The 20,427-nt window shown below is 35.6% G+C and overlaps 1 protein-coding gene across 1 annotated transcript in view; it reads left to right on the top strand.

Annotated features, from left to right (window-relative positions):
- Positions 1–20,427, top strand: part of ADAMTS19 (ADAM metallopeptidase with thrombospondin type 1 motif 19) — a 152,988-nt gene that overhangs the window by 59,173 nt on the left and 73,388 nt on the right. Inside the window, exon 8 of the mRNA XM_075526976.1 lies at positions 14,316–14,421. Within this exon, the coding sequence (XP_075383091.1) occupies positions 14,316–14,421 (106 nt within the window). The remainder of the gene's footprint in view (positions 1–14,315; positions 14,422–20,427) is intronic.

Below are 20,427 nucleotides of genomic sequence, written 5' to 3'. Positions count from 1 at the left end.
AGGATAAATCTTTCCGAATGGACTCTTGATGGCAATTTCATAATCACTGAGCTTACTTTTAATTACTAACCACTTACCATACCTAAAAAACAAGTCTTTTCTTCCTTAAACAATTGATCAAGGACATACTGCTTCAGGCAATTCCTTCCTTTTCTTTCTTTTATTTTATTTTGCTTTGAAATAGTTAGCCAATGCATTTAGAAAGCTGGAAGTGAAGGGAAAAAAAAATCTTTTCTGTTTTGATTTCAGATTATACTACAGAAGTCACTTGCTGCTTTCTTACTAAGTATGTGTTAATAATCTGTCTAAGGAAATAGTAGGGCCTTTGAATGTGTTTAGGAAGATGAGAAGGTTAATTTTCATGTTTTCATCCAGCTTCAGAAGTTTACAATGAAATCTCTAAGTAAATTTTAGATAGAGCTAATAAGATCTATGACACCTGGATTGAACTTCCATTAGCCTGTGGATGTTCTGGTTCAAGGCATAATAATTTTTGAGAATGAAACAGTCTAACACATTAATCATTTGATGTGCAGGATGATTTTGTGTATTTGTTGATAGTGTTGGTATTTATTGTTGCCTTTAGTAGTATTTATTTGTATAATAGTTATAAATTAAAAATAAATACAAGATAGTTAAGATAGTATTAAAGGTGCAATCATTCTTCAGTTACTAAAGCAACTTTTTCAGATATTGTGGTTATCTTAAAATATCTCTGAGGTTAGTGATTATTTTTTCTTCTGTTATAATAATAACTATTACATCCATTCAGACCCATGTCTAATTCTTGTTACACGTTCCAGTTCAGATACATTCAGTTGTGCTCTTTAGGTGACATGCAATGCTTGTTCTTAACATATGTTTAAATCCCAGCAGAGTCAACTACATGCTCAGTTGCTGAATTTTGTTCCTGACCTCAGTAAGTGGTTCTGTAATATGTCGCAATACCATCCGTAGTTCTTCATAATTTCATGTGTAACCATATCCCTTCTGTGAAAATGTAATATAATTTTGTCATTTTCTACAGATTATACTACTTCATCTCTAGGTAAATTTTCATATTTATTTTGTATTGTTTTTTGTATTTAGTCTCAACTTACCTGAGGTATTTAAAATTCTGTCTTAAAGGGATTTAAAATGTAGAGAAACTTACTGTAGATAAAGAATTTTAACATTACGCTGAATAGCATTTAGAATATTTGTGCTTGGAGTGGGAACTTCAATTACTTTCACAGGCAAAACTCCTGTGTCCATCAGAAAAAGGCATTCCCAAGTAAGGACAAAAGAATCTGTAATATTGTACAGTGCATATTTGCTTTGTGTTAAAGAAAACAAAAGGAAATTGCAAGCTAATTATCACAATAATTTGTGTTTGTCTTGTGAATAGTGTGTACTTTCTAACTTCATGTATGAATCCTTCAGCTATGCACGCCAGATTCAAAAGTGAAAAATCAGTGACAGATCAGACCAATACTGCCATGGTATGCAAGAGATGCTCATATCAAGGCTAGGGAAGGATGGTGAGACAGAAAGCAGAGGATATTGGTGGGCAATGGCTTAACTAAGCTCAGGCCTCTGCTGGCAAAAGTTCTTTCACCAGCAGAAAATTTACAGTTTTAGCTAATCAGATGGCAGGAGATAAACGAATAAGTGATTTAGTGACTGTCTCACAGCATTGAACAGTGAATTGTGTCCTGTGTCATTTTATTCCTCCAAAGTGTTGAAGAACTGAATCAGTCCCAAGCAGCTGTGAGCTCTTAAAAATATCTTTCATTGTCTTCTGAATTTTACAACTTCAGTACTTATCTTTCATAGGTTGTTTTTATGTGAAAAACATTCAGATGAAATCTTGTGTACATTCATAATAAAATTATGTGGGTTGGCAACTGTAAATAATCATGCATCAATGATCAGTTACTCTCTATATATGCTATAATACTGATATATACTCTGTATTAGTTTGTATAAAGAATTGCTCTTTTTTTTTTATTAAGCATACAATTAAATTTTAAAAATGAAAAATAAAATTTGGTGTCAATTACAAATTAAAGAAATTTAAAGAAAGACAATTCTTACAAATTTAAAGAAAGACAATTCTTACAAATTAAAGAAAGACATGCAAAATATATGGCTGTAAAGTAAGGTATACCTGTTCTCTAGCTAGCCAGCCATTTCTCTAATATTAGATTCTTGTGTTTAGCTCTTGGTAGATATACTTGTGCATAGGATTTTCATCCCTTCAAAAGAAACATTTGCAAAGTTATATTTGAAAACAGTAGGCAGCCTTCTATAGTATTTTGCACTGAAAAATTCTAATAAAAAATTCTGATTTATATTGGAATTTTTTTCAAAATAAGAGAGACCAGGTAGCTCCTTGTGACTAATGCAGCAGTGTCTGTGTCCCATAGCTATATAATGGAAAAAACCTGTCAGCGTAATGGAATTAGATAGACCATGTAACAAATGCATATTTTTCTCTGGATTTTGAAGAATGGGATGGGTAGGCAGTGATACACGGGTCCTTTAACTAAGGAGGAAACAAAAGGAGCTCCATATTTGTGGAGAGAACTGCAGATGATCCATACAGCTGCATCTAACTTGTCAAAATACAAGGAAGAGTGCTCTGCAAATACGAGCAGGGAGGAACAGAGGGACAGGGCCAAGGCTCACTCTTCATTTAAATGCCTTTGGGCAGATTTTCTGTTTGAATCCATCTCATAGCTCCCTTTTGTGACACTTAAATGGCAACAAGTTCTTTTGTATTTCTGTTTTGAGTCTGTACTGAAGGTTTTATGTTCTCAAGATGATGGTACCCTACCCTGAATAAACCATGAGATTCTCATCAAGTAAGTGATGACAAACTTCAACACTTTGGCCACAGAGCAAGAGATTATTCTGAAAAACAAACGAAGAAACAAAAAGCAGACTAATACCTCTTTCAATCCCCTTACCTGCCCCTTGTCTCACACAAAAGAGAATGCAGATTACACCATGCTTTAAAAAAAAGGAAAAAAAATTCCTAAATGTTTTCTTTCAGTGGGGTCTCAACAACAGTAAAGTAATCACTTTCATATCACTTTTAGCTTTATTATCTCTTGAAAACATGAGAAATGTTTCACAGGAATCACCCAGATTGCAGAAAACGAGCAAATGTATTACTGTGCTGAAGCACTGTTTGTCAAGCATTTGCACATGTGTAACAAAATAATACATGCACAAGTATAATAAAATAAGTTACAAAAGAAAGCAAGACAGTCTTGTTTTCCTCATATTTTGTTGTAGAACTAAAAACAGATCTAAAGAAGGTGTGTTACAGTGACAGTGATAGGGCCTCGTGAGTGATTTCGCATTGATTTGTTGCACAGAGGCTGGTACCAAGACAAGGGGAAGAAGGCACCAGAAATTAAATTATTGGAAAATCAGCTTAATGGGGTATCAAGGCTGGAATCTTTGTAAGACCAGGAAAAGCATCAATGATATATTATGAGTAGATCAAATCAGTAAGGGGAGTTGATGTTACACAAGGCTTGGAAGCATATTCAGAAAAAAAAATGACTTGATGGAATGAGACAGGAGGTGAATTCAAAGGCGTTGCAGTGTGCATAAATGTACAGAACATGGGGGCAACTTTAGCAGCTGCACATTTTATGAATGTGAGAATTGAAACCCAGACGTCAGGAAGGCAAGAAGAGAGATAAGCACCTGGGTGAATATTTGCACTATTTGGATGGAGTGACATAATTCCTAATTACCTCTAGTATATATTTTACTCTGTGATGCTAATATATTTTGACCCAAGTGTTCAGAGTTGTAGGCTTATAGTATTTTAAAACATCTTAAAGTGAAGTCACACTTCACAGCAGTGGAAGGAGTTCTGACAACTAATTGGACCATCTTATGTTGCAGCATAACATCTATTAATCCCATTAAGAAATGGGGAGAGTCAGATTTTCTCAGAAGCAGAATAAGAGACAAGAGACGGTTTTAAAAATATAGCATTTGCTTTAAAATAACGCAAGAAGTATTTTCTGCTTTTTTATGACAAATTACAGAAAGTGTAATCATCTTGAAATGACATACATGCTTAAGTTTTAAGGTCAGCACAGTTTTTTTAAGGTTACAGAAGTTATGTAAAATTTCAATTTAGGAATGGAGACTACCTCAAAACTGATCTTGAAAACTAGGGGAACTTTTAAAGTACCTATACTGTACATAGCTCCCCTGGAAGTCTAAAGCCTACCCTTCCATCAGCATTTTCATAAACATGCTGTTCTGTGCACTGTGCTTCCTGTTTCCTTGGGCCGGGGCCCTTGACATTAAAAGATGAGGCTTTTTTAAAATATACTTTAAAATAAAATGTTGGGGGTTTTTAATGTATTCCAGACATTTAAAATATTTTTAAATCAACCAAGCCTTTCTGTATGTTATTTTTATAAAAGTATGTTAAAATAGTGCCTATGTTAAAAAAAAAAAAAGTAATTTAAACAATTGGCAGTGGCAAGAAAGTATACAATAGCAAAGCTGTAACAAATTATTAGAAAAGGTCGTCTTGATAAAATGAGGTCAGTTTGTGTTTCTTAATGCTAGCAAGTATTCAAATTGCAATTTCTTGTACTACTCTGGTACTCTTGGCAAACTAAAATTTCACTTGCCTTTTTGGCAAAGGTACCTCCCTTTGAATTCAGTCTAGAGTCTGTGATTCCTACTTTTCCTTTTAAAGTCATATTGTAGCAGAAGCCTCAGTTTGCAAGCCTCTAAAAAGTTTTGCACAAAGTATTTATACTGGGCTAGAAAATTAACTTGTTCCTCTCTTTCTGTGAAGGATAACTGTTTTTAAATACTTGTCACAGTAAATCTATGCCATCTATTCCTTACAGATTTTTGAATGGACAAATATCAGATATGAGTCATCCAATATTCATCAGGCTGTTTAATGGTCTAAGATATTTTTTCCCATACCTCAGGTGTTTTATTTCTCAAAAAATGTTCTTCTAGAAGGAAATATGTAGGCCTGATAATAATTTTCCTGTTACCCATTTTTACAATGGAACATTTATTTTTAAATGCATCTGAAGAATAATTTTTCTCTTTAAGTAACTTCACAGAGAATTTCCCACTTTCAAGAATGCCTCCCATCTCTCAGGCTTTTGTGTGGCACTGTTAAACACAGGTAGCCACTTCATATCCCAGATCTTCATAGTGGTCCTACTTGCTTTCTGACAGGTTCAAGAGCTACCATATGCTACCACACGAGGTTAGTTTCCAGCATCTGAACAGAACTTGACTCAGACTGAAAACAATTGGGAAGAAAATGTATTCTGGAAAAGGCTAAGTCGGTATGGATGATGTATAGATCAGTATTACTTTTGCGTCCATCCTTTGAAAGAATATCCTCTGTGGGGGGCAATGAAATGCAAGAGTATCAGAATCCAATAGTATCTGACCAGGCTCTATTAGATATTCCACGAGGAAGGTTTAATGTTTAAAACCAAATTTACTTATCTGAAGATACTTGATGTTACATGGGATTTTGATTTAGCAGAGTGATATGGCAATGTCCTGAAATCACAGTGCAAACACAGTATAGCTGTTGCAATATACAGTTGGATCACAGTACAAATCTGATTCCCATTACTGGCCTTTATATGCTCACTGTCACGATGCTGGGTGTCCCCAGGTGCCAGGAAGGAATACGTGAGTTAAAGTCAGCTCAACCCCATAGCTCTGTTCAAAGTTCATTTTGTCAGTTGTTCAGTTTTTATGCTCTCTGTTGGGCTGAGCCACGTATGCACTTACCCCTTGTTGGGCTGGCTAATTCAAGAAGCTATTCACACTCTTTTGATTAACTCAGGGGAAAAACATTTACACAAGCAGTTAATCCACTGAACTGATACAGGCATTTATCTAAAACAAACCCTCCAGTCCCTTTGCTGTTGAGGTAAGTTTAGCTTTCTTTGCCACAGCTGTGGTCGGTCACTCCCTACATTCTTTCCTCAGCTTCATAAGCACATCGCCCTTACCCATCTCATCTGACCCTTCTTCTGTTTCAGGGGTTTATTGACCAGACACAAAAAAGTAAACTTTTTTTTTAAATAAGCAAGTTTATTTAAGTAAAGCAGGTGTGGAAAATAAAAATGAAAGATGGGCTAAATAAGGATCAAAAGAGCAGAAAAAAAGAAAAGTGTATAGTATGTACACAGAAATGTGGAGACAATTAGTCAAAGGAATGGACACAGCCTTCGTACCAGGTGCACCCATACCACCTTGTAATGCTTTATACAACTGTAGGTGCCAACAGGGAGTGGTGGTGTATCTGGTCACAAAGGTAAATAAGTAAAAGGAAAATGTATGACTGGGTTTACATATTTTCTAGTAATTGTGATGATCCATTAATAGCAGTCTTTCCTTAGCTTCTAGGTTAGGGTTCATTCTATCAAAGAAAAGCAGAATTCAAGCTCTGCTTTTTTCCATCTAGCGTAATGTTTTAAAAGATGTTTCTTCCTAATGGTCTTTTTTATGCTGTATATGTATATAAGAAAGTAATGGACAATAATACAAACTTTTCTTTGTAAAGAGTAAATTCTCATTCCTGTTTCACTACAGCTAATCCCAAGATCAGAAGTGCTATATGCTTAGGTATCATGAGGACTGGAAATGGCTAGTTCACACAAATAGCTTTCCCTTTCATTTTTGCCCCAGGAAAAAATATGATCCCCAGAAAGGGTTGATAGAGAAAGCTTCAAGTGCAGCCTGAAAGGCTGCAAAACAACATTGTCACATTGCCCACCTGTAAAGGAAATGTAATTTTAGAACAAGATGGAAAACAGAGAAAGCAAGTTTGAGTTGTTAAAAATACTTCCGGTGGCATACTACACTGTTCACTGTCATCATCTCCCTGTCTTGTCTGTAGAGTAGTAAGGGTTTTGTCAACATACAGAAACAGAGTTTTATGGTAGGAAATGGGCACCAACTCTTAATCTGAGGCATGTGATACTCATTTGAAGTAAACTGTGTATCTCTTATGTCTGTCCAATGCATCAGTGAAAAGCATATCCTCAAAATGAATTTATTTATGCATGTATATGGTGAGAGCTGTTCTGAAATGGCTGGCACTCAGCTTGAAACCTCTTTCTGGCTTTTTAAGTAACAAGCTTCTGCTTTACTTTGGAAAGCCCCATTCAGTTTTGTTGCCAAAGAAGTAAGGTGTCTCCTTTTCAAAGTCACATCTTATTTGTTTGTATACAGCAGAGTTCCATGAAGCTTTCATAAAGCACTCTTATAATTTACCCATGTAATTTAAGGACTGAAAGTCTTTATTGTGTCCATCCTAAAAATTGACTTTTCTACTTCTGTCCAAAAGTTAAACCTGTAAATGTAGATCAAGATTATTAATAATTTTCTATGCCATGTAAAACAAACATCTAGAAAAATAGTTTCTGCAAATCATGCCATGAGGAAGTTAGAGTAATGGATCAAACTGACCTTTTGACTATAACCACTTTTCTCAGAAAGACTGTAGTAGAACAAGAGAAGGTAAGGTATGCAGAGGGCTATAAGATGTCAAAAAGGTGTGGTTGGGTTCTGCTTGAGGAGTTGCTGAATGTGCTAGAGCTTCTCAGTTTGTCATTGAGATAGCTGACGGAGATCTAGGAAGTCATAGATGGCTTTGAATAGATGATTAGAGCTTCTGTTTGAGCTAGAATACCCCCTATGCAGTTTTCATGAAAAGAGAAAAATGTACTGTTGTACACAATTACACTCTGGAGGTATTTGCCATCACATGTTATGGACCCAAACTCTGTAGCAGGTTAAGAAGGAATAGCCAAATTCGGAGAATAAATGCTTTGGTGGCTGTTAAAGATGGCAATATGGAGGCAGCCTTTAGCTCAGGGGATCCCTACAACACTTGTCAGCAAAGGCCGGGAGTGGATAGTGGGGAAAATTCACTTACTGTCTCATTTGTGTATTATCTCTGTAAGTGTTTTCTGTTGGCCACTGTTGAGGACAGAACATTAGTCCCAGTAGACCTCTGGGCCATGTAATATGTTAGTTATGCATCTTGAGAGAAATGTTTTCCATGTGGGCTGTGTTTCAGAAGAAAATTAGTATCTTCCAGCAGTTGTGCCATCCCTATAATAACGTATGAGGCATCTGTGGACTGTTCATAAGGTGCAAGAACTAAGGACCTAAAACTTTACAGTCACACATTCAGAATTTGTTCATGCATGTATGGCATACATTGATATGCCCTCCCCATTTTTAGACTTTTTCCCCACTGCAAGGATTAAAGTGCAGCAGTTTGTTTAAAGGGAGAAGCGTAAGCTTAATAGTCTATTCTGAAACATAAAATCACATACTTATTAGATATTGATAAAGTATTTTCCTGGAAGTGTTAGTTTTTCTAAGATGTACATAAATCATAAACTAACAAAACAGGTGAATAAAATTTGAGTTACATTTGCATAAAATGCAGCAGAAGTTGGTTTGGTTTTATCTCATTGTTTTTTCTAATGTCTTGCACCAGTGTGTATGTGCATTTGCATATACACACACGTATAGGTATAGTTACCATCACTGTTGATATCCCTCACTTCAAAAAGAAAAAAATAAATATTTCTAGGCTTTTCTGTTTGCATTTGAGATTCCTGTTTGTTAACTGTGTTGTTTTGATTGCTGCCGTGTTTAAGGGCTGCTGCTAAGACTCTTTTTTTCCTGGAAATTGTCAGTGTCTAGGACTCTCTTCAGAGCAGCTTGTGCTGGTTAGACTTTCAAGTGTCAGCTCTGTGGAAAGCTTTTCTGTCCTGCTTCTTAAGAAAAGCATCTGGGCTGCTAAAAAAATGTCATTTGTTAGATTAGTAATCAAGTCCAGTTAAGCACTATCATTTATGCTCACAGGCCCATTGATTTGCCCATTTGAATTTAAAATATGTTTTAAACTTATGTTTGAATCAAAAACCAGATGGGCATTAAATTATGTTTCTATTGCAGTGGCTAACTTGGTTTGTGCATCATCAATAATTCAAACTAAGGTCATGCTATCGAGAGTGTATCACTACATGGCACCTTCTGAAGGCTAAAGATTTTCTTGGAAATTTTGTGGTTCTAATTGTAATGAGTTTTTCTGCATGTTTTCTATCCATTTCAGGCTTACTTATATTTCATCAGCGTTTTTTACTATTGTTTATGAAGCTTGGTGTAGAAACTTTAGAAGAAAATTCCAAACATAAATACTACTTTTATTCATAGTATGACTTAAGCAACATCAGTTGTATGTATACTAATTTAATAAAAACAGATCCATTGTTCATGAAGTTCATGAACAGTTTCAATATTCTTGAAATGATGTCTAATGTGCATTCAGTAGTAATAGTGTGCTTCATTATTTTACCTAGATGACAAGGAATGCAGTAGGCACTGGGAATATGTTCTGTTTTACTATTCTTCATCTTGGTCAAATTTGACAATTTTTACTGATGGATAGACAGCACAACAAGGAGCATACTGTCCCTAGATTCCTGAGAATATAACATACTCCTTCATTAAAAAATGCTTTAAAATGGAAATGTTGGGTTTTTTATTTAACTGTGCCATACAAACATATGCTCTTTTCAGTTCTTTCAGCTTGTGTTTTCAAGGGTTGGGAACAGAACATATGTATTTGTTTTTTATGGAATTTTTATTTCATATGGACTGGAAATTCAGGTAGACTCTGCTCTTGATTAGTGGTAGAAGGGACATCTGGATGATCCCCTATCCCTCTTCCCTGGAATCAAAGAATATGTTACAGGAACTTTGTTCTGTGTTTTTTATGGTCATATTGCCTTATAATCTGGGAAAAAAAGATCTGTTGGGCAGAACATTACTGTTCTCCAAACAGAAAAGCTGTGAAATAGCTCAGGAATGTGTAGAGGTGATATCCAGGTGATATCAATGGATTAAACTGGTGGTATGTGGAAGGGTCTCCTTCTCTTTCAACAGCACCTAAAATTAGCAAGTAGATTTTGGAGCAAGTATGAGGGAAGGGATTCAGAATAAGCACATGGCTAATGGCATGACAAACCAAGTTCAAATGTGTTGTGAAACCAAGGAAGTTCAGAAGAAAAGAAATTCAAATGTGCTATGTAATTAATTTGTGTGATTAAGACTTTCAGAATATGAACTCCATTTCATTGGATCACTATAAAGGGAAAAATAATAACCATTCTCTAGCCTTTTAGAATGCAATATTACAAATGCAGACATATTTGAGTCATACTTGCATGTTGTATGGTCACTGTAAGAAAGAACAATGTTTGTATGTTTGACTGCATATTTCTTAATGTGATTTTCTTTTTTTTACTGTGGAGTTTTTGTTCCTGCCGGCAATGCTGACGGTACGCTTTTAATATAGGTAGTGGATTTATGTTATGGGCAGCAGGCCATGAATGAGTAGGTAAAGCTGACAAATTTGTTTGGATACTTTAGTTGATAACTTGTTTTGTGTAACATCCCTGTGAGCTGAACCACGGCTTTTCAACAGAGAAGTTGTTAATGTGTGCCTACTTTGAAAAAATAAATAGTTTGATGATACGATGAGGATGTTCATGAAGAAACCAGAAAATTTTAAAGGAAATTTATTGTACTATGTAGAATGAAATACCCGTCTCTATGGATAGCAGTAATGGTAGTAGTAATAAACCACGGCTATGAATTTGGCAAAAGATGTACTTTTCTGAAGCAGCATGTATTTCATTTGGTTTGATATGAAAATGTAGTCCCTTACGTGGTTCTTCTAGGGCACAATGGTAAAGCTTTACTCTCTTAATTGATATTGCATGTATTTTCTTCTGAATTAACTTGAGAAATAGTTATCTACAGAGTGAGGTAATTTTAATATTTTACATTTGGCATGTATTCATTCAGTGCTTTTTTGTTTCAAAACATGTCTGTCTTTATAGATAAATAACAGGACCCTTTCTTAGATAAATAACAGGATCCTTCCTTAAATTGTCAGTGAGATGATGTTACTTCTTTCTAGCCAACACTTTTCAGATACTGTTTTAATTTGAAGCTGTGTGTTGAGACTGTGGGGTTCACTAGGAATACCTTAATCATAACAAGGGAGCAATTGTTCGTTGTTTTTTTTTTCTTGTGGATTTAACCTTGGAGCAGTTCCAGCTGTGTTAATAAGCCACAGGAAGCTGCAATGAACATACATATATTTAAAGAAGAAATTCCTTCTCTTACCTAATGCAGAGACAACTAAGCAAGAGCAGCTGCTTACTGAAGTCAGTTTCTTTTTCTCTACATATGAAATTAATAACCAAGGACAAGACATGAAACTAGTTCACGGCTAGTAGTTGGCTGATTTACATCCAGTAGCTGCTGTTGGATGTGGCTTCCACATGTGAACTTGACTTTGTTTAATAGGAGAAAAGTCATAATGCATTAATTGTATTTGATGCTTTTGGACATTTCTAGAATCAGAAATCTAATTTAATCTAAATGAAATGCAGGTCTTATGTTTCATATGTTACACTTAAAATGGTCGAACATAATCAATTCCCTTCAAAGAATGCCAAGTCTAAAGATGGTATTAGTGATATATATTGAGTATTGTTGAAAATGCGTACTACTGCTGACTGCTTCTTCTGCGGAATATGTATGAAACTTGCAGTGTGTGTAGTTCTTTGGGAATAAATTATGCTTTTGGGGCAGGCAGGATAGTAGACAGCAACTGGTAGTACTCATGTTGTTGTATGGAAAGATATTGCTAATGTAGTTGAACTTGCCATTCTAGAGGCCAAAAGAAGGTTAGGGGACTTCTTTTCCCTACAAAAAACTAGAGAGCATCAGGCAGTTTTCAGTTAGTACTCAGCACCAACAGGCAGAGGGAGGTTTGGGTATTCTCTTTCTGTAGATCCCAGCAAGTAAGTTTTATCCAGCTGAGGATAGCCGTCATCAGTAAGTGTGGTGGTTTAACCCCAGCTGGCAACTAAGCACCACACAGCCTCTTGCTCCCCTCCCCCCAGCGGAATGCGGGGAGAGAACCAGAAGGGTAAAAGTGAGAAAACTTGTGGGTGAGATAAAAACCGTTTACTAACTGAAAATAATAATAATAATAATAATAATAATAATAATAATAATAATAATAATAATAATAATAATAGTAATGAGAAGGAAAATAACAAAGAGAGAGAAGTAAAACCCAAGAAAGACAAGTGATGCAAAGAAAAACAATTGCTCACCACCAACTGACCGATGACCCAACAGTCCCCAAGCAGTAGGCCCCCGCCAACATCCCCCCTAGTTTTATTGCTGAGCATGACATCATATGGAATGGGATATCCCTTTGGTCAGCTGGGGTCAGCTGTCCTGGCTGTGTCCCCTCCCAAGTTCTTGTGCACCCCCAGCCTACTCGCTGGTGGGGTGGGGTGAGAAGCAGAAAAGTCCTTGACTCTATGTAAGCACTGCTCAGCAAGAATTAAAACATCCCTGTATTATCAACAGTGTTTCCAGCACAAATCCAAAACATAGCCCCTTACCAGCTACCGTGAAGGAAATTAACTCTATCCCAGCCAAAACCAGCACAGTAAGGAAAGTATTTCTGCACATTTTGCATTATAGTAATAGGAATGCCCACAACACTACAAAATGCAGCACTGGCTTTTGTCTATGGCAAGAGTAATTTTTCTATTTTTTTATTTACAAAGTTTTAGCACTTTGTAAATTCATTGGTGTTGGCTGATGTCAGAGCCCTGATGTCTGCTTCTTCTGGTATTGTTACCAGCTCTACTTAGAGCTACAGTATTAAAAGCAGCTCTATCTTTTTCAGTTTGGTCATCAAATCTTGAAAGAAAATACATGTAATTGTGTAAGTACAGGGTACAAAATGGTTTTAGAAATATTTTTATTTCAGCCACTGGAGCATGACATTTGAAATAAAACATTACATTTCAAAGTGTTTCTTAATTCTCTTATTTTCACAGAGTTAGTATAAATGATACCTGCATTTAGCATGAAGTGTCATTTGAAGGACTTCAGGTTTTTTGCTTTGAACATGTTTTGCCTTTTTTTGTATCCCAAATTACTTTTACCCCTGCTCCGTTTTTTCTTCCTTCTTTGGAAAGAAATAGTAAAAGTTGAAATATTCTGCCTTCTTCAAATCTAATTTGTGACTGTTTTGTTCAGTCCTGAGCAGCATTTTTTGTCACATGAGTTCTGTGTCCAAAAACTTTCAGCCAGCTCTGTTGAGAGCAGCACTGCCAGACTAGCACTGTGGTTACTACTTGAATTTCATGTTGTGGATGAGGCATTGTGCTCGCAGACTGACAAATACTTGGATAGTAAGAAGAATTACTTTTATCTTGTTAACTTCGAATGCTAATTATGACTAAATTTCAAACACTCTCAAACATTTCAAACTTGACCTTTACATGCAAACATCCAGCAAACATGCTGATCCAGAGGGCACCATTCCATTGAAAGGATGTTCCTGGGAAGAAGGCCAAACACTTGAAACAGCATTTTGGTTGCTTACGCTGAAATTTCAGACGAGTGACGACAATAGGTCCCCGCTAAAAGTATTTGTGGTCTGAAAAAAATTACCATTACCCAAATTAAGCTACATGTTCCTCAAGCTTTTACAATTACAGACACTCTACTTTTTAGAAGCTGAACTTGAACTCAGAAGCCTACCATCCAGGCTTCTATTTTGTGAAAACTTAGGTCTTATATAGTAGAGGCATTATAGCCTCTACAACAGATGTGTTTGTCAGGCTGCAGTCTCCTGCGAATTCTTCCAGTTCTGTGACGCCTGACTCTTTTATACATTTTTAAAATCACTAACATGCTGAACACTGTTATCAGTACTTAACAGTGATAATGTAGGGGCACAGCTCTGTGCTTTGCATTCTGTTCTTATGAGTCTGCCAGAGGAAATACCTGTTCAGATTTGTGCCCTACTGTTGGAGACGTCTATTTTCATTTACAGTAGTATTGGTATTCATATGTGCGTTCTATCACATCTCACTAAGGTACCTAGCAACACTTTTAAAGAATACATTTTCTGCACATTGCAGGCTATGTAATCAGGTAATATTACTGTCAGGTATGATTACCACTGCTTGCAGTTTCTTTGCTATCTTTTATCCAATTTTGTGCTAAAATCAGTTGTTGTAGCTTATGAGTAAATAAACCTTTGTCAGGTATCTGTTTATATATTTGGATGGCTCTGACCACAGTAAGGTTTCAGACCTGTTTGGAGTCAATAATGCCGTAACACATACAGTCAGTAATAACAAAAATTAATTGAATGTGGTGGTTATGTTTCCTAGGTATAGCATATCTGAGTGGAATGTGCAGTGAAAAACGAAAATGTATAATTGCAGAGGACAATGGTCTGAATCTCGCTTTTACCATTGCCCATGAAATGGGTCACAAGTAAGTATGTGGATAACAAACCCTAGTGTTTGTTTGCATGTAATACTACTATGATTTGATTAATTTGGTTGTGTACTTCAATTTTTCCTTTTTCCTTTTAGGAAGGCTTTGAAATTTGATGAAAAATTTGGAAAACAATGTTTTTGTTATTTATAAGAATAGTGACGTATTGATATATAGTATGTAAATTAAGAAAATGTTTACAACTTGGAGTAATACAGGAATCTTTATAGCTACACAATAACTAGGTTAGCTGGAAGGACTGACATTGTCTAGAGGAAAAGCAGGTGCCCCAAGATGTTTTTTCTTTTGGGACTGTGGTATTGTGTGTCAGATCCAGCTCTGACTATTGTTGCCAGCAAACATTTTAATGAGATCATGAGTTGGAGGAGCCCTTATTTGATTTCACTTTCTCAGGATAGATCCCATTAAAGTGTATAATGGTCATCAGTCATCTCAACATGAATATTGTGTTTTTCTCCCCTTAATAGAAAAGGATGACAAAGTGAAGGTGAAGGTAACTATCCTTCACAATTGGATTGAATGTTTTTACTCATTCCATGAGGAATACTTTGAAGCAAAAGTGAAAAATTCTCATGTTGCAATAATCAAATTTGTTAGTGAAAGTTGTATTCGATTCTTGGCTTCAGTACTCGTTAAATAAAAATAAATAGGAGAGTCCTTATTTTACAAATAAAATAAAATAAAATAAAATAAAAGGGAGGTGTATATTCACCTGTCATTTTTACCTGCAGTGTCTGCTCCAGGTATCTGTGTATGTATTTTTAGAAAAGCAGCTTCAGAGTGACAAGAGAGAGGGATGCTTTGTTAAATACTTTGAACCTGTGAACGTTGAGGTTAGGTAACTTAGGACAAACACTTTGAATTGAAAGTGATTTGGCTTAAATTTTGTTAAAGCTGTCTGCGAATGGAGGTCATAGCATCTAATGTTGAAACACACAGTTGATTACAAGAAAGAATTTGAACTTAAAATATTTCCATTTAAAATTTTTCCTGCATGCAAAATAAGCGAATACATAATATATAACTTGGAGGGAAAGGGGGACGTGAGTAGGAGATGCTGCATGAAATTGATCTTTCTGCTTTTTCTTTTTTTGAGTTCTCATAACTGCAGAAAGCAACTCCAGGTTAATATAAGCCAGCCTGTTTGAGTGATAGTTATGTTAAAGGAAAGACTTCAACAGAAAAACTTGTTTGTGTTTTGTAGCCATATGCTGTCCTTTTTCTGTTTTTCACTGTAGTGTTTGCTAATATTAGAAAGGGGGGTGAGTAGAGGAAGACTTATTTTCTGTATCCTTGTTCTTCTGACAGTAAACCTAGGATAAGGGGAAAGAAACAGTAACTGAATTTGCAGTTCTGCAGACAAGTTCACTGATGGAGTAAATTAGCAACTTGCTTGAGGCAGGTATCATCATACCAGATAATTTAAAGAAATATAAGTACTGCTTTATGCCCTGCACAATAAAAATATGTTTAGAGAATAAAAAGCTTGGCAGCAGAATTACTGCATTTGAAAAAAGAGGCATCAAAATGAAGTGTAACTCCTTATGCTTCCTGAGAAATGGTGATGTACAAAATCCGAGATGCGGAAAACGGGAAGCAGATACAAAATTTTTGCAAAGTTATAGGCAATGAGTTGGTTCTGCACTAGCAAATTTGAGAATGTGGGATACTGATCTTATAAAGAAGGTTTTGTCTTGCAGCAGACAAGTCAGACCTATCTTTGACATTCTAAGGGCTGCTAGATGCCAAACAGAGTCTGGAACAAGTTAGGGAAGCTTACCATTGCTGCCTAGCAGTTCTCCCAAGACTGCTGCACAGGCCAGGCTCTATAACCCTTGTTGCATTCAGTCCTCAACTTGAAATATTGTCATGGCTTTGCATTGCTGTGGGACTGAGAAAGAGAAAGGATTTAGCATGATCTTCCTACAGGGACATAAAAAACTAAATTGCTGATATATGAATCCTGGGAAAAAATGTTAAAGGCTATACTATGAAATTTCAAATCCCTCCATATTAATTAAAATAAATGTGGGAAAACATATAATTATGATACCCCAGCCATCATATTCTCACAGTAATAATGGTATTTGGATGTCCTTGGAGACACTCGCACATTTCTCTGCAGGTACTGTAATAGACATTTAAAAAAAATGCAAATAAAGAATAAACCAAATCTGGTTTCAGAGTAGAGGACAGGATGTTATTTGAACCACACATTTCTCCACGAAATTCAACCTCATGAAGGCTAGTAACAAGCCACATAGAAATTAGGAAGACTACCACAAAAGTGAAAAAGTAGGTAGCCAGAGATATATAAACAGCTGCCACAAAAAATAAAAAATAAGGGGCAACCTCCAGTGCAAAACATGCAGAGGCATTTAGCTTGATCCCTGCTTCATTATGGAGCCAGAGTCCTTAGCTATTGCAATCTAAGAGAGAGTGGTCTTGCCCCAAAGAGAGTAAGGTGATATTTGTGAGACATTTGTTTCTCTGCATGACTGTCTTTGTCTGCCGGCCTAGCCCTGGCAATTGCGAAGAGCACCCTAGAAGTAATTGACCCTCTGTGGAGAGACGATATAAAAATATTTGAAGACAAACATTTGAATGAAGGCCCCATTGAAAAGGACCTCAAGAGATTCAAATGTAACTAGAGTATTTCTCACAGAGGTTTGTCCTGCTTGTTCTTAACTGTCTCAGAAATGGAGATTAAATGATCACCATCTAGACCAGTCATAAGTCTTTTCCTCTTTCAGCACATCATGGTTTCTAGAAAATTTTCACAAACTCTTTCTGAATCTTGAAGTCACCTAATGATTACCTTCTTTTTTTGCCTATTATCTTTAACCATTCTAGTTGCTCTTGTTGTTGTGAAGAGAGTCGTATTCAGCAGCATAGGAGAAGCAGAAACTTTCTCAAAGACTCTGCCTCTCAAAGTACAAAGAAAAAAGCCCTTAATTTTTTTGTCTTCTGTACAGCAAATAATGAACTTGCCCATAAATTATCATTCAAATAGACTCAAAATGTATGCAATACAGACTGTAGTTTTTCACTGATCAGCCTGAGAACATAAAGAAACAAATACATTCACAACTGCTATGATTTTGATGAGTATAGAAGCACCTTTGAAAAAGATAACAGTTCGCTTTTGGAGGACTTGCTTTTATATACCAAACGCCATGCTGTTATCTATATATTTGAAATTCATTTGTCTCTGATAAAATCTTATGATCATATGCAAACTCAGAACAATTTTGCAGACCTCTAAAGTCACTGACAGCAATCACATAATTAAGGGTTTAGGAGACTTTGGGGGGGGTGGGGTATACCCCTTTGTGCTGAAATCTTGGTTTGCTTGCACAGGAACACAGTTGAAGAATTACAGTTAATTGTATTGAATACTTCTGATACATGGATGTTTATTAAGAGTTGTGTTGTGATTTCCTTAGTTTTTCCAATTAAAACAGAAATATTCTCAATGAAATATAATGGCAAACTAAACCTTACATTGCGATACGAAGTGTTTGTTTTCTAGCCATGTATATCTGAAAGCAGATGATATTTTAATGACATTGAGAATTAATGTTGTAAGTCAACAACTGATTTTTGAGCTCCATCTTGAAATATTAGGAGGCAGTCTGTGTAATGAGAGATTAAAAACTGTAACACATTAATGGATTTGGTTTTAATAATCAAATCCTATTTATTAAAATAAATTTAATGAACAGTTAGGTAATTATACAATGAAGTCATATTACAGAGTAAAAACTAACAACAATGAATTAAAAGACGTTGTCTCCATGTGGCGAACAGAGAGAAGAAGAGAGAGAATGCTATTATTTAAGTTATCAAGTAACACTTATATCTCCATTTTACTTACATGATTGCTGTCTGTGGGATGTGACTCCTTCTTAAGCATGGAGAAATAAAGGATAGGTGTAAACTGCAATATCTCAAAATACATTAATTAACAATTATTATGTGCTGTAAGTTTACTTCAAAAGTTGTTTTAAATAGTTGAAAGAGTTACTGGTAAAATTTCTCAGGATCAGTTTTATACACATCCGCATTCTTTTTCTGGTAAGCATTTTGTGAAATATGAAATGTACCTATTTTTAAAATTCAGGGTATTCCTCCAGGTATTTTGTAGTTCCAAACAGTTCCAAAAATTCCACAAAAGTCTGTGGAATTTTTCAATCACCTACTTAATAACTCATAAGCAAACAAAATATATTTTTTGTGACAATAGTAAACAATTGTGAAATCCAGTAGAACTTGAAGAGAGTTTTAAATGGGAGATTAAGAAATGCTAATGGAGCATCAGTTACTCCATGCATTTTTGTTATCACAGTCCAAAATATGATGACAGAACACAATAAAATCAAGAAGAATGGTAAAAGCAACTGTCTACCAATCCTTGTGAATGAGTTACTAATGTGGAGTAGGAAATCTCATTAAAGTAACTACAAAAAGAGCTATCTTGATATTTATAAGGTTAAAGCAGAATTTTACAATTGAATTTGTGTTTAACAAGGAATAAGGTTAGCACATGGAAAACAAAGGTATTAATTAGGTTTGGTAGAAGACATTACATCTTGAAAATCATCTAATCACAAGTGTAATGAGAAACTTCAGGAGCAGTAGTGGTCGCTTCCACTGATAAAACTGTGCACAATAGGATTCATATTAGTAAGGATCACTAAACTAAGGCATTCGACACTTTGTCTCAGATGTTAAGTCAAAGTATTTGTTTAGCATTTATTTTGATCCCTTATCGTTCAACTGTGAGAGAAAGAATGAAGCCTTACTTGATACCTTGGGTGGATATGCATACAGGCCACCCACTGTTTACATTTTAATTACTTTTTCTACCTTGAGGAAGAAGCATAGAGAGGTTTTACAGGATAGTAGCGCTGTTTTTCTCTTTCCAAAATCTGTAGGGTATACCAAGAATTTTGAGTCTCCTACCTCTTAGTCCAGCAACTTTCTCAAAGGTTACATTCACCAGGAGAGGGGTTTGGGGATTCACTGGGAAAAAATAGAAGAAGAAAGCTCTCTGTCTACTTGGCCAGTGATAGCAGCCTTTCTTACGAACGATGAAAGAGTCCCTCCCCTTGTATGTGCTTTCCCCTTTTCTGGGACAGACTACAAAGGCAGAATTTGTAATTCCTACTAACTCATGATAAGCATAGCTTTTTTTTTTTGCTTCCCAAATAGGGAAACATATCTATATTGGGCCTGTAATTGTCGGTATCTGTATGAACAGAATGCACTTTTCATTCCTGAAAACAGAATTTAGATGAACAATCCATGATTTGAATCACACTGCTGAAATTACCTGCTTCCACAGGACCTTTCTCTTCTTACATGAGATAGTTGACTTCTAGCTATGCAACAGATTGTCCTGTTCTTTTTTGGATAATTATTCAGTTACATTTATTTTACAGTCCAGAATGTGTGATAAGTATTTTTTTAGAATAAATTAGAACGTAAAAAAGTGACACTTTAATGCTGTTGTACCACAAAGGAAGAATAATACTTTTTATCTGTAGTGCAATTTTCTGCTCTGAGAAGGCAGCCAGATTAATTTTTCTGAATGCTCAGAACATTTTCATTGATTAAGAAATGAACCATAAGTTAAATAATATACGATCTCAGGACAGTGGACCACAGTATGAAATTATGAGGTAAGCAATTGTTGAAGTTGAAAATCTATTTCCTGCAGAAATAAACGCAGGTGTGGTAAGTTGAAGAATAGTTTTGAAACAAAAACTGGTGAAAGTACTAAGGAGCTCATGCTGTAGGAGGTGGTCTTTTGAGATTCCTCAACTGCAGAAATGTTTCAGTGCAAGTACTGTTCCTTTGCAACTGCCTTCATTAGTAGAGTATGTTTCCCAAGTTTGTACTGCAATCAGTTACTCAGGCTTTTGATTTGAGTGAAAGAGTAAATATATGAAACTACTAGGTTCAACATGACTATATTTT

The sequence above is a fragment of the Mycteria americana genome, chromosome Z (genome assembly GCF_035582795.1).
Source record: "Mycteria americana isolate JAX WOST 10 ecotype Jacksonville Zoo and Gardens chromosome Z, USCA_MyAme_1.0, whole genome shotgun sequence".
NCBI lineage: Eukaryota > Metazoa > Chordata > Aves > Ciconiiformes > Ciconiidae > Mycteria > Mycteria americana.
Note: the sequence above shows the minus strand (reverse complement) of the source record. Positions and strands in the feature narration are given on the sequence as shown.